Source organism: Chiloscyllium punctatum, chromosome 5 (assembly GCF_047496795.1).
Source record: "Chiloscyllium punctatum isolate Juve2018m chromosome 5, sChiPun1.3, whole genome shotgun sequence".
NCBI lineage: Eukaryota > Metazoa > Chordata > Chondrichthyes > Orectolobiformes > Hemiscylliidae > Chiloscyllium > Chiloscyllium punctatum.
Window position 1 is genome coordinate 58,797,871 of NC_092743.1, and position 15,248 is coordinate 58,813,118.

Here is a 15,248-nt window from a genome sequence, read left to right on the forward strand (position 1 = left end):
GTGGTTTCAGTGGGTAGTTCTCTCATTGCTGAGCTACAAGGTTCCAAGATGATGTCCTACTCCAGGATGTGTTGAGTACAAAATATCATAGCCATTGGTGTCTGCCTCTGCCTCGATTCTGCCCCGAGGTAAGTGGGAGAGCATGGGGGTTACTTTAAAAAAAACAGCATTGTCAAGCGATCCCATAGAGTGTGGATGAAAGCTATGTTAAGTAGTTTGGTGTTAAGCCCATCAGAATTAAATCACAGACCACCAAACAGTGGAAAGGAGAAAGGGACACATAGGCAAGTTAGAGAAAGTTGCAGGAACAATAGGGAAATTTAAACTTACACAAATAAAATAGGTTAACGGGATAATCATGTCAAAGAAAACAGAAAGGTTTTTATGTTGTGTTCAGGACATAGTAGGTATCAGTTTGGGTTGTCAGCAGTCTTACTTCTGAATCAGAAAATTGTGGAGTTTCAAAACATATGCCAAGACCAGTGAAATGGATAAATATTTGGAAAGGAACGATTTCTAAGTGTATGGGAAATGAAACTAAGCAAACAACTCTTTCAGAAATCTGGCAAAGCTGCAATGAGTGGAAAGGACTGTGGTTAAAAAAAAAATTCAGTGATTCCATGTTCTGAAACCAGATTACCAAGTCAAGGATATCCTTGACATTGAGTGGCTGTAGGGATGGTGGAGGCTTATATAGACAGGAAAGGAAGATTGGGATATGACTACAACAATACACTACAATAATAAAGGCATATGTTTTGGACATTGTTTTTAACAAACAAAGTAGATTTCTGTACTGTGCCTTTTCTATATTATTGAAGGGTATGATAGTCTCTATGGTCTTGACTAACAATTCAGAGGATTTGAGCTCAAATTCTTGGCTGAAATTTTGGGAATGGGAGTAGGGGCTAGGGATGATCTGTCAATTTCAAGTCATTGATCCTGGCACCAATGAAAAGCACAGAATAAGAGAAGGTTGGGTAAGAAATTCTGCTCCCTATTCTGGTCAATTAACCATGTTAAAAATCTCATTAAGAACTTGGAATTGTTGGAAGTTCTAATTTTTATATGGGCGCATGGGTAACATATTTTTAATACAAATCAGCTGAGGGTTGGTAGGTACAGAGTGGAAAACCATACAACTTTCCCAGGGCATCACCTTGTCTCATTAATGTCCCACTCACCCCTTATTAAAGGGATACCCTTAGACCTGGGAATGTGATAAAAGGAGTGGGCACACAACACCGTAGCATCTAATGTGATCAGCATCCTTGAGTGCCCTGAAAATAAATAGTGAGGCAGGGAAAGTTGCCAAAGACAGTTCAGCCCAGAAGAAAGAGCTGGCCATGGGAGCATTATTTACTGAGGTAATGACATTGGGCTCCAATGTTGTTGAAAGTGTTCGCCACTGGCTGAATATTAAGCAGCAGGAAAGCACAGGAGAGGAAAGGAGAAGTCGAGAAGAATGAAGTGACCAAACTCTTAGCACATACTGAGGATGGAGCGACCTGGAGATGAGTGAGACCCAATCCTGCAGGAAACCATAAGATCATAAGACATCGGAGTGGAAGTAAGGCCATTCAGCCCATCGAGTCCACTCCGCCATTCAATCATGACTGATGGGCATTTCAACGCCACTTACCCGTACTCTCCCCGTATCCCTTAATTCTTTGTGAGATTAAGAATTTATCAATCTCTGCCTTGAAGACATTTAATGTCCCGGCCTCCACTGCACTCCATGGCAATGAATTCCACAGGTCCACCACTCTCTGGCTGAAGAAATGTCTCCTCAGCTCCATTCTAAATTGACCCACTCTAATTCTAAGGCTGTGCCTATGGGTCCTAATATCCCGGCCTGACAGAAACAATTTCCCAGCGTCCATCCTTTCGAAGCCATGAATTATCTTGCAAGTTTCTATTAGATCCCCCCTTAGTCTTCTAAAGTCTACTGAATACAATTTCTAATGAATACAATGGAATATAAACAGTGTCTCTCCAGCAGGTGGTTTCAGAGATTTCATCCTAAAGTCTTGACCTGCACTATAGTGGTTGCCATGCACTGCCAGTGATCATCAAAGTCATGGAGTCATAGAGATGTACAGCATGGAAACAGAACCTTGGGTCCAATTTGTCCATGTCAATCAGATATCTCAACCTAATCCAGTCCCATTTGTCAACTCCTGTCCCATATTCCTCTAAACCCTTCCTATTCATATACCCATCTGGATGCCTTTTAAATGCTGTAATTGGACCAGCCTCCACCACTTCCTTTGACAGCTCATTTCATACACACGCTACTCTCTGCGTGACAAAGTTGTCCCTTAGATCCCTTTTATATCTTTTGCCTCTCACCTTAAACCTATGCCCTTCAGTTCTAAACTCCCCCACCCCAGGGAAAAATACGTCTGTTTAGAGTCATAGAGATGTACAGCACAGTCACAGACCCTTCAGTCCAAATTGTCCATGCCGACCAGATATCTCAACCCAATCTAGTCCCACCTGTGTATTCATAAACACAATTAGGTGCATTTTAAATGTTGTAATTGCACCAACCTCCACCGCTTCCTCTGGCAGCTCATTCCATACACGTACCCCGCTCTGCGTGAAAAAATTTCCCCTCAGGTCTTTTATATCTTTCCCCTCTCACCCTAAACCTATGCCCTCTAGTTCTGAACTCCCGCACCCCGGGGAAGTGACTTTGTGTATTTATCCTATCCATGCCCCTCATAATTTTATAAACCTCTATAGGTCACCCCTCAGCCTCCAACGCTCCAGGGAAAACAGATCCAGCCTATTCCTCACCTCTTCCTGTTGCTCAAATCCTCCAACCCTGGCAACATCCTTGTAAATCTTTTCTGAGCCCTTTCAAGTTTCACAATATCCTTCAGATTGGAAGAAGACCAGAATTACATGCAATATTCCAAAAGTGGCCTAATTAACATCCTGTACAGCTGCAACATGACCTCCCAACTCCTGTACTCAATACTCTGACCAATAAAGGAAAGCATACCAAACGCCTTCTTCACTATCCTATCTACCTGCGACTCCACTTTCAAGGAGCTATGAACCTGCACTCCAAGGTCTCTTTGTTCAGCAACACTCCCTAGGACCTTACCATTAAGAGTCTAAGTCCTGCTCTGATTTGCTTTTCCAAAATGCAGCACCTCGCATTTATCTAAATTAAACTCCATCTGCTACTTCTCAGCCCATTCGCCCATCTGATCAAGATCCCATTGTAATCTGAGCTAACCTTCTTCGCTGTCCACTACACCTCCAATCTTGGTGTCAGCTCCAAACTTGCTAATTATAGCTCCTTTGTTCACATCCAAGTCGTTTATATAAATGACGAAAAGCAGTGGATCCAGCACCGATCCTTGTGATACATCACTGGGCACAGGCATGTCTGAAAAGCAACTCTCCACCACCACCCTCTGTCTTCTACAGCCAGTTCTGTATCCAAATGGCTAGCTTTCCCTGTATTCCATGAGATCAAACCTTGCTAACCAGTCTCCCATGAGGAATCCTGTCGAATGCCTTACTGAAGTCCATATAGATCACTCTACTGCTCTCCCCCCATCAGTCTTCTTTGTAACATTTTCAAAAAACTCAATCAAGTTCAGGAGACATGATTTTCCACGCATAAAGTTATGTTGACTATCCCTAATCAGTCCTTGCCTTTCCAAATACATGCAAATCCTGTCCCTCAGGATTCCCTCCAACAATTTGCCCACCACTGAGGTCAGGTTCATTGGTCTATAGTTTCCTGGCTTTTCCTTATTACCTTTCTTAAATAGTTGCACCATGTTAGCCAACCTCCAGTCTTCCAGCACCTCACCTGTGACTATTGATGATACAAATATCTCAGCAAGAGGCTCAGCAATCACTTCCCTAGCTTCCCAAAGAGTTCTAGAGTACACCTGATCAGGTCCTACTTTTATGCGTTTCAAGACATCTAGCACACCTCCTCTGTAATATGGACATTTTGCAAGATGTCACCATCTGCTTCCCCACATTTTATATCTCCCATATCCTTTTCCACAGTAAACACTGATGCAAAATATTCACTTAGTATTTCCCCTATCTCCTGCAGTTCCACACATGGGCTGCCTTGCTGATCCTTGAAGGGCCCTATTCTCTCCCTAGTTACCCTTTTGTCCTTAATGTATTTATAAAATCCCTCTGGATTCTCCTTATACCTATTTGCCAAAGCTATCTCATGTCCCCTTTTTGCCCACCTGATTTCCCTCTTAAGCATACTCCAACTGCCTTTATACTCTCCTAAGGATTCATTCGCGCTCTCCTGTCTATACCTGATATATTCTTCCTTCTTTTTCTTAATGGAAACCTCAAATTCTCTAGTCATCCAGCTCTCCCTACACCTACCAGCCTTTCCTTTCACCCTAACAGGAATATCCTGTCTCTGGACTCTCGTTACCTCATTTTTGTACGGGTTTGAACTTGTTTGCTTCTGGCTTTTTTCCAAGGATATGCTGGAGACCATAGCAGCATCTTGTAAAAGCCTGCACAATATTGCATCTTATGGGTCACTGATGATACCACAGATCTGGAAAGTGCATACACTTCATGACAGATGTGGCCTTGCAGGAACACAGGGCAACACTTTTTGCTGCCATCACTGGATTCCATCAGGTATCAGCATCATTAATTTAACCCAAGTGTGGCCAAGTGGACTCACTTTCTGGGAGCAGAGATAATCAGGCCTGAGGAGACACCACGACTAGGGCAGTAGATAAAGAGCAGGTCAGACTCAGGGACTTCACTCTGGGAATAGAGGCAGCCAGATCCAAGGGAAATACCTCTCCTCAGGCTGATTGTGAAAAATATGCAAGAGTATCATTACTGAAAATTTGTAATTTTATTGATTGGTCCTGTCAGGGAGTGAGTTTAAATGGCGTAAAACTAGGGAAAGATATAATTAATAAAGAGAAAGTAGCTACTTGGATTTCTCGAAGGAACATAATCAAAAGGGAGGTAAAGTTAAATTTAATCAAAGTAAGAAGATGTGCAGTCCAAAGATGTGTAGTTAGTTGAACTGGCCATGCTAAATTGCCCTGTAGTGTCCAGAGACACTACAGATAGGCAGATAGGCAGATTAGCCATTGTAAATGCAGGGTTACATGGACAGGGGTAGGGGGCTGGATCTGGGTGGGATGCTCTTCAGAAAGTTGCTGCAGACTTGATGAGTCGAATAGCCTCTTTCTACACTATAGGGATTTTTAAAAAGTTATAAAGTAATCAAAAGAAAAATAAAGTTACCATATATGAAGTAAAGTCACTAGCATGATTTTAAAGTAAGTTTAGATTTATGCTAAGAGTGACAAATTGTTTTCAAGTTACGGGAAGTTAGTAGGGAAAGGTTGAATGTCCTGAGGTATGTGTACGGTCATGGATATACCACGGATCCGAGACATACACAGCTGCAGGAAGTGTCACCCACTGTGTTTGTTTGAGCACTGGGTTTTGGAACTTCAGCAGCAACTGGAGTCATCATTGTGCAGCCTTGAGGCAGAGGACTACGTTAGTAGCATGTATAAGGAGGTGGTGACAATGCAGATTAGAAACATACATGTGGAGAAAGAATGGGTGACGATCACGCAATTGAAGAGAACCAGGAAGGTAGTCCCCTGATGGTTTCAAACTGGCTAATCAGTATTCCACGGAAACAAGTGAAGGTGATGGTTCCACAGGGGAATGCAGCCTGTGACAATTCTGCTGCACCAGGAGCATCTCAGCTGCATGGCTGGGAGAAAGAAGAACAGAATGGCTATAGTGATTGGGGATTCATATTCAAGGGATCTGACCAGCATTTCTGCAGCATGAAACATGGCTCTAGAAGGATGTTTGCCTCTGTGGTGCCAGGTCAAGGATGTCATCGGGCAGCTGCAGAACATCTTTCTAGGGGAGAGAGTCCCAGAAGTCATGGTCCATATTGGCATCAACAAAATAAAAGAGATGAGGTCCTGAAAGCAGGTTTTGGGGAATTAAGAAGGAAATTTAAAAACAGGATCTCATTAGCAGTAATCTCAGGATTACTCCCAATGCTGTGTACTGGTGATCATAAGAACAGGAGGTTTGATGATGGAACACATAACTCGAGAACTGGTGTACAAATGAGCGCATCAGATTTCTGAGGCATTGGGATCAGATCTGGGGCAGGTGGAACCTTTACAAGCTGGACTAATTACATCTTAACAGGTCAGGGGCTGCTGTCCTTACAGGGAGATTTGCCTGTGGTGTTGGAGTGGGCTTAAACCAGCTTGTCAGGGAATGAAACCCAAAATGGAAGAAAGTAAAATTGACAACAGAAAGTAGAAAAGCTGCTAGGCAGTTTAGAAGACTGGTGGAAAAAATGCCAAGGAGCAAGTATGCCTCAAATGCCGAAGTTGGATAATCTAAAAGTGCAAATAAAAATAAATGGTTATGATTTAATTACCATTACAGAAATATGGCTGTATGATGACCAGAACTGATTCTGAAAATGTAAGGATATTCAATGTTTAGGAATGACAGTTAAGAAGAAAAAAAGAGGTGGAGTTGTGCAGGTAATGTAAGATGGGTTCAGTCCATATTAAGGGAGGAACTCCATTGAGAAGAACAATGTATGGAATGTGGGTGGAACTAAGAAACAGCAATGGTTCACAGGCATTGGTTGGAGTTATTTATAGACCTCCCAATTGTAGTGGTAGTGCAAACATGATATAAATTAGGAGATGAGAGAAGCTTGTACCATGTGCAACACATTAATCATGGGTGACTTCAATTGTCATATGGATTGGATAAATCAATTGAGCACTGGGGGCAAGTTTCTGGATTGTTTTAGGAATGCATTTCTTGAGCAACATGTCACAGACCTGACTGGAGGACTGTCTATTTTCAATGTAATGTTATGTAGTGAGAAAGATTAGTTAATAATCTTGCTGTAAAAGAGCCTTTAGGCATGAGTGACCACAGATAGAACTTTACATCATGTTTGAAAGTGAGGTAGTTCTTTGAATAAGAAAAATTATGAAAACACGAAGTACAGATTAGTTGGATGGGAAAATACTTTAAAAGGCATGACTATTCACAGGCAATTCGAAAAAGAACTATTGTAACAACTAAACGTTCCTTCAAAGCACAAAAAAAATCAAAAAAGGTCAGTCAACCATAGCTGACAAATTAAGGATTGTATAAGATTAAATGAAAAGGCAATATCAGGAGAATTTACAATGGGGAGTAGAGAAATAGTGGAAAACCCAAATTATTACTTTTTGTCAGTTTTTACTGAAGAACATATAAGAAAGCTCCCAGACTTAGTAATCCAAGTGATTAAGGAGAATGAAAACTTGAAGGAAATTTTATTAGTAAAAAAATTATACTGTAAATGTGGCTGAAAGCTGCTAAATTCTGGGATTCTGATAATAATCTCAGTGTTGATTTGGGTGACTACAGAGATAATTGAGGCACTGATACCAATTGTCACCACACCATTTAAGAAAGGAACAAGAGAATAAACAGGGAACCAGAGACAATTCAGCCTTCTATTGGTAGGAGGGAATGTGCCTGTATCTATCATAAAGTATGCAGTAAATGAACACTTGACTAAAATGATCTGAATGTTTGCATGGATTTACAGTTGTGTGACAAACTTGTTAGGAGTTTTTTTGAAGATGTTACTAAAAAAATTGATAAAGGGGAGTTGATGGATGACGGACTAGCTACAGGCAGAAAACAGAGAGTAGAATTAAATGGATCATTCTGATAAGAGTCATATAGTCATGCAGTATGGAAGCAGACCCTTCGATCTAACCAATCCAATTATGCCGAACATAATCCCAATCTAAAGTAGTCCCACCTGCCTGCTTCTGGCCCATATCCCTCCAAGCACGGTGGCTCAGTGGCTAGCACTGCAGCCTCACAGTGCCAGGGAACTGGGTTCAATTACAGCCTTGGGTGACTGCCTGTGTGGAGTTTGCACACTCTCCTTGTGTCTGTGTGGGTTTCCTCTAGGTGCTCCAGTTTCCTCCCACAGTCCAAAGATGTGCAGGTTAGGTGAATTGGCCATGCTAAATTGCCCATAGTGTTAGCATTAGTCAGAGGGAAATGGGTCTGGGTGGGTTACTCTTTGGAGGTGTAGTGGACAGTGAAGAGGGTTACCTCAGATTACAACAGGATCTGGTCCAATGGGCTGAGAAGTGGCAGATGGAGTTTAATTCAGACAAATGCGAGGTGCTGCATTTTGGGAAAACAAATCTTATCAGGACTTATACACTTAATGGTAAGGTCCTAGGGAGTGTTGCTGAACAAAGAGACCTTGGATTGCAGGTTCATTGTTCCTTGAAAGTGGAGTCGCAGGTAGATAGGATAGTGTAGAAGGTGTTTGTTATGCTTTCTTTTATTGGTCAGAGTATTGAGTTCAGGAGTTGGGAGGTCATAATGTGGCTGTACAGGACATTGGTTAGGCCACTGTTGGAATATTGCGTGCAATTCTGGTCTCCTACCTATTGGAAAAATGTTGTGAAACTTGAAAGGGTTCAGAAAAGATTTACAAGGATGTTACAAGGGTTGGAGGATTTGAGCTATAGGGAGAAGCTAGATTAGAGTGTTGCTGGAAAAGCACAGCAGTTCAGGCAGCATCCAAGGAGCAGGAAAATCGACATTTCAGGCAAAAGCCCTTCATCATTCCTGCTCCTCGGATGCTGCTTGAAGTGCTGTGCCTTTCCAGCACACTCTAATCTAAAATCTGGTTTTCAGCATCTGCAGTCCTTGTTTTTACCCATAGGGAGAGGCTGGACAAGCTGGGGCTGTTTTCTCTGGAGCGTCGGAGGCTGAGGGGTGACCTTACAGAGGTTTACACAATTATGAGGGGCATGGATAGGATAAATAGACAAAGTCTTTTCCCTGGGGTCGGGGAGTCCAGAACGAGAGGGCATTGGTTTTGGATGAGAGGGAAAGATATAAAAGAGACCTATGGGGCAACGTTTTCACGCAGAGGGTAGTACATGTATGGAATGAGCTGCCAGAGGAAGAGGTGGAGGCTGGTACAATTGCAACATTTAAGAGGCATTTGGATCGGTATAGGAATAGGAAGGGTTTGGAGGAATATGGGCCGGGTACGGGTAGGTGGGACTAGATTGGGTTAAGATATCTGATCGGCATGGATGGGTTGGCATGCTGTACATCTCTATGACTCTATGACTCTTAAGAAGGTCGGTGCGGACTTGTTGGGCCGAAGGGCCTGCTTCCACACTGTAGGGAATCTAATCTATTCACGAACTTATCCAAATGTCTTTTAAACCCTGTAATTGTACCCACATCCAACACTTCCTCAGGAAGTTCATTCCACATGTGAACCATCCTTTGTGTAAAAACATTGCATCTCGTGAATTATATCAATCTTTCTCCTCTCACCTTAAAAATGTGCCCACAATCTTGAAATCCTCCTTCCTCGGAAAAGGCAACCACCATTAACTCTATTGGTATGCCTCATTATTTGATACACTTCTTTGCTCCAGTAAAAAACATCAAAGAAAGTTCCTGCATCCCTAGATCCCTCTATTCTACAATACTACTCAAGACCTAATCATTAATTATATAAGCATACCCTTGTTTCTTGCACCAAAATGCTATACTTCACAATTATTCAAATTGAATTCCATCTGCATTCTTCAGCCCATTGACCTATTTGATCAAGATCACCCTTTGTAATCTTAGAAAACCTTCTTCACTGTCTACCTTGCCACCAATTTTAGTGTTGTCTGCAAAATTACTAACGATTGCTTCTATATTCTCATCCAAAACATTTACATAAATGACAAACAAAAGAGGACCCAGAACCAATCCCTGTGAAACACTGATGGTGACAGACTTCTAGTCCAAAAAGCAACCTTCACCACCCATCTCTGTCTCCTGCTGTTAAGTCAATTATGCATCCAATTGACAAGCTCCCATGAATCCAGTGTGACCTAACTTTACTAATTGTTGACAGACTGTCGCTTGTGGCGCATCTAAAGGGTCAGTACTTAGGTACGAGCTGTTCACAATATAGATCAATGGGTTTGGAGATGGTTTGAGACCAAATATAATGTTTCCAAATTTGTAGATAATACAAAGCTAAGGAGGAAGGGGTGTCATGTGAAAGATGCAAAGCAGTTCCAGGAGAATTTGGAGAGGCTTAGTGAGCAGGCAAGAATATGGCAATTAGAATATAATGTGGAAGAATGTGAGGTTTTCTGTTTGGGCAGAAGGAACAGATGTGCAGAATATTTCTTAGTTGGTGAGAGATTGGAAAGTATAGATCTGCCAAGGAACCTGGCTGAGCATGTCAATACGTCACTGAAGACTAACATGCAGGTGAAACAAGCTATTAGGAAGACTCATGGAATGTAAGCTTTTATCACAAGATTATTTGAGTACAGAAGCTATGAAGTCTCACTTCAATTCATAGAGGGAATACAGAGAATGCTCACCAGATTTGCTCCAGGATGATGAGACTGTCTTATGAAGAGAGATTGGGTAAAATGAGCTTGTATTCTCTAGCGGTTCAAAGAATGAGAGGTGAAATACTTAAAGGATAGACAGGGTCAATGCAGGCACAATGTTGGTCAAGGTTAGAGTGGCACTGGAAATGCACAGCACGTAAGGCAGCATCCGAGGGGCAGGAAAATTGACATTTCGGGCAGGAGCCCTTCATCAGGAATCAGTGTTTCCTATGGCTGGGGAGTTTAGAACCGGGGACACAACTTAAAAATAATAGGGATTCCGATATGAAAATATATTTATTTTCTCAACGCATTGTGAATCTTTGGAATTGTCAACCACAGAGCACTGTGGAAGCTCAGTCTTCGAGTATATTTTTTAAAAGGCGTTTTATAGAGTTCCAGTTACCAATAGTGCAAAGGATCATTAGGCAAGTAAGGGTAAAAGACATCGAAATGTCCTATCAACTATAATCGTAAATGATGGAACAGGCTGGATGGGCCAGCTCCTATTTTTCTTTGACCAACCACTCAAATTCACCTTCAGGAATTTGTTTCAATGATCAATCGGTCTGTGACCATAACAACAACCTCTTGCATCAGGACATCACTATCCTAACCACTGCCATTGAATCTTTCACACTCCAACATTTCACATTATCTCTGTTCTTCACTATAACTTTCAAAATATAAGGATAGATTCTCAGTGCCACAGGATATCCATGATAGGTGGCTATTTAACTGTTCATTAGAAGTTTTACACAGAATTACAGAGATAATACGATCACAAAGAAAACTGGAAAGATTCAGCAGGTCAGGCAGCATTAGTGGAGACAAATTGAATCAAAGTTTCAAGTTTCTGAGCTTTTACCAGGAAAGGACATTGACCTAAAACATTAAGTCCATTTCTCTCCACAGCTACTCCTCACCCACTGAGATTTTCCAGCTTGTTTTGTTCTTATTCTGCAAAAAACTGCAAGAATTTCAATTTTCCAAGGCCCAAAATGGTTGAAACACCCCAAAGGTTATACCTTCCTCTTGCAGGTATAACTGTTTTTAAGGAGTTAATGTAATTAATCAAATTATTGTCCTGAAAAAAATAATTTTGTCAGGTTGGAATGCTAATAAATGATAAATCAATGAGTTTTTAGGCAATTTAAAAAAATGTTCTTTTCAAAAATATTTTAGTTACTTCCATCACCCCTACGTATGTTAAAAGCTTTAACTTACTCCATATAAACATTTTTGAAGTGAGTGTATCTCAGTACTGTTTGAAGTCCTTCTGTATGATTTCTGCTGGGAATATTTGATATCATTGCACTAGCTCCAGATATAAATGCTCAGTCAAGGACATTGCAGTCAGCTATTGCATAGTGCTAGAGGTGAAATTCTGACCAGAGAGGTCACTGGAATTCACAGACTTATTTCATGGTCAGTGATAAGTGTCCTCGCTTTATTGTTAACTACAAAATCTGCTGCAGTACCTTTAACGTTGATGCAAACTACTTCACAAAACAGAAACTTGATGCTCAACCAAGGAACAAGATAAGTGACCAAAAGTCTAGCCGAAGAGGTTTTCAAGAGAATTCTACAGATAAGACTGGAGAAGACTGGAATTCAGGTTTAAAAACTGAATTCAGAGTTTGAGATATGTTGATAAAATGAACAACAACAAAAATGATTTTATGAAAGGAGGAGGAGAGACATATAACTGAGGGTTTTTTGGGAAGGTTATAGGATTGAAAAGTGTTATGGATTTACGAAGAAGTGAACTTATGGATCTGAACCCCCGATTATACCTAATTTCAGTGGTGTCAAATGTCAAAAACAAATTGACTATTAAAAGACTGTCTTAATTATGTGCTAGAAATGGTTAATGGAATTATAGAATGAACAGAAAAATCCACTTGGTTGTCGCCTGCTGTACCAGTTCTTCACTAGAACAATCCAAAGCTATTCCTCAATGTTTGCCTCACCCTCTATTATTGTTCTGCCTCAATTTTTTATAAATGAGATTGATTTCAAGTCATCAATATTTCTCTTAAGTTGCAATGATTTCTGCGTTACTGCTCCCTGTGGCGAAACATCCCGAGTAACAAGATGTGTCTTCCAGCCAATTTCCTCACTCTTCCCAAAGTGATGGTTGATTACTACTGACTCCTCACCAATATAACAATAAACTGAGATCAAAATAGAAAAGCCAAGAAGTTACGTTTGTTTATAATGTACTGAAACAGCAGCGACTATCAATATATCAGTTTGTTATTCCATCATGATTTGTTTAAACAGTACTCGGGAAGATTTCAAAACCAGTCATAAGGAGCAGGAGAAATGTTTCAGCGCAAAACTGCGCGATGCTGCCTCTAAGAGTTTTGCAATGTTTTGCATTTTGAGACCAAATGAAAACCAGATTGCTTGCACTCGTTTCTCTTACGAGTCACGTAACGTGTAATACGAACCGGACATATCACCCGTTGGTATTCGCTCAAGGCAGTACCTGGGGCTCCAGCGGAATTTGCCTTCATCCCCATTGTAAACAAATACAGAGAGAAATAGGCAGATGATGGAAACACGTGCTGGAGGAGCAGCCTGCAGGCTGGGGACTTCCTTTTGCGTTTTGCATTTTTGTGGTCTGATAGCAGCCAGTGAGTAAAAGCCTCTGCTTGAAACTTTCAAGAATCCAGACACTTTGCTGAATGCAACTTGCAACTTGAGAGAGACGTTCTCCAAACCATACAGGGCTGTTCGCTCTTCCGATGCTGACGGATTTTGAATCATAGCTTGATATATTTTTAAAAAAACTTCTGAAGAAACCCTGAGAACGTGTGTTATGTGGGAACTCTGAATATTGGTTATTCAATTGTAGGGAAAACCAGGTATTTATCATGAAAGCAGCGTAAAGCGTCAAAACACCGGTAATCATCTTAGTAGCTGTTTGGAGTGAGGACATTGTCTCCCATTTATTTTAATGAGCCGCTTCGCCGCCAAAATGAAAGGTAGGTTTCAAGTTCGAGCGAAATTTAAATTACTCGAGAAATATCTGATTCCTTCCTATATTTAGTGTGAAGAATTTAATATTTCGATGAGTGCGTTGACGTGTATTGTATCCACGCTGAACAACAAGATACAGTTATATACACATTCATTTCATTGATTTTGCACACAACTTGTTTTCAATGTTCAAAACATTAAGTATCAACTTACTCTTGTTACGTGATTGGTTTTGTCAACACCAACAAATTGTTTATATGGCCGAACAGACATGAAGGAGTCTTTTGACAATGTTATTTTTTTCCACTGAACTTTGTGGGGGTCCTCATTTCCCGGCGTCCTGTTGGGTTTCGGTGATGTTTTTATTCTGTATGGGGGGAGCTGCAGGAGTTATCGATTCATAATTGTCCTATGAATAATGATGAATGGCCTTTCGCGAACTGAATTCTCCACATCCATCAACCGTGTTGTTTACTCGACATTCTGAGAGCAGGCATTTTGACCCCGGATTTTGCAATGTCCTTTAATTTGTTTCTGTTTTTAAAAAAAAGAACATCTGGTAGTAATTATATGCCAGCGGTCCGAGAGCTGTGTTAAAGTTATTTGGCTGCTTACAGCGACTCCCAAACCTCTCTTCAGTAAATGCACTATCCAGACTTTACAAAGGAAAACATCTATTGAACTCGAGTTGGAAGTGTCCCAGTAGAAACTAGTCCTGCCTCCTTCATGAGCAGCCCCACTTTTATTTTGACTCACGGCTCTTACCTGCTTACTGCCCTTGAGTTGGTGAATTCTTCTTGAATTTACTCATCAAACCGTGAGACTTTTGTTCAGGATCTGTATTGTTTAAATTTACAACCACAGTAATGTTCAGACTCAATATTGCATTTTAAAGCACATAGTTATAGAGTCATAGAGTCTTAGAGATGTACAGCACGGAAACAGACACTTATGTCCAACTCGTCCATGCCAGCCAGATATCCTAAACTAATACTGTCCAGCATTTGGCCCATATCCCTCTAAAACCTTCCTATTCATGTACCCATCCCGATGCCTTTTTAAATGTTGTTATTGGACCAGATTCCACTACTTCCACTATTCTATTGCCAGGGTCAACAATTTCCTACTATTTACTGGGCGCATTTTTTTCTCTCAGTCTTCTTTATTCAGGGAAAAGAAGGCTGAACTTCTCTGACCTATCTTCCTCACCCCTGGAACCACCGGAAAGCCTGATGCTGCAATCCTGTAGGGCAGCACCTGGAGACTTCAATGACACCTCTTGCAATTCTATAAATCTCAGCATTCTTTCTTCTCTGATCATAGAATCGCTACGGTGTGGAAACAGGCCCTTCAGCCCAACAAGTCCACACTGACTCTCCGAAGAGTATCCCACCCAAACCCATTCTCCTATCCCTCTATATTTGCCCCTATTTTGCACCTAACCTACACATCTTTGGATTGTGGGAGGAATTGGGAAGACACAGACATGGGAGAATATGCAAACTCCACACATGACTTGGAGGTGCCACTGTTGAACTGGGGTGTACAAAGTTAAAAATCACACAACACCAAGTTTATTTGGAAGCAGTAGTTTTTGGAGCGCTGCTCCTTTATCAGATAGTTTTGGAGTATACCATAACCACTTGATGAAGGAGCAGTGCTCCGAAAGCTACTGCTTCCAAATAAGCCTGTTAGACTATAACCTGGTGTTGTGTGATTTTTAACTTTGTAAACTCCACACAGACAGTCTGCCCAAGGCAGGAATCGAACCTAGGTCCC

The 15,248-nt window shown here is 41.2% G+C and overlaps 1 protein-coding gene across 1 annotated transcript in view; it reads left to right on the plus strand.

The window, feature by feature from the left end:
- The first annotated feature begins 12,933 nt into the window (after positions 1-12,933).
- The window catches only part of colec12 (collectin sub-family member 12), a 208,513-nt gene continuing 206,198 nt past the window's right edge, over positions 12,934-15,248 (plus strand). The window contains exon 1 of the mRNA XM_072570396.1: positions 12,934-13,474. Within this exon, the coding sequence (XP_072426497.1) occupies positions 13,447-13,474 (28 nt within the window). The 5' untranslated portion in view covers positions 12,934-13,446. The remainder of the gene's footprint in view (positions 13,475-15,248) is intronic.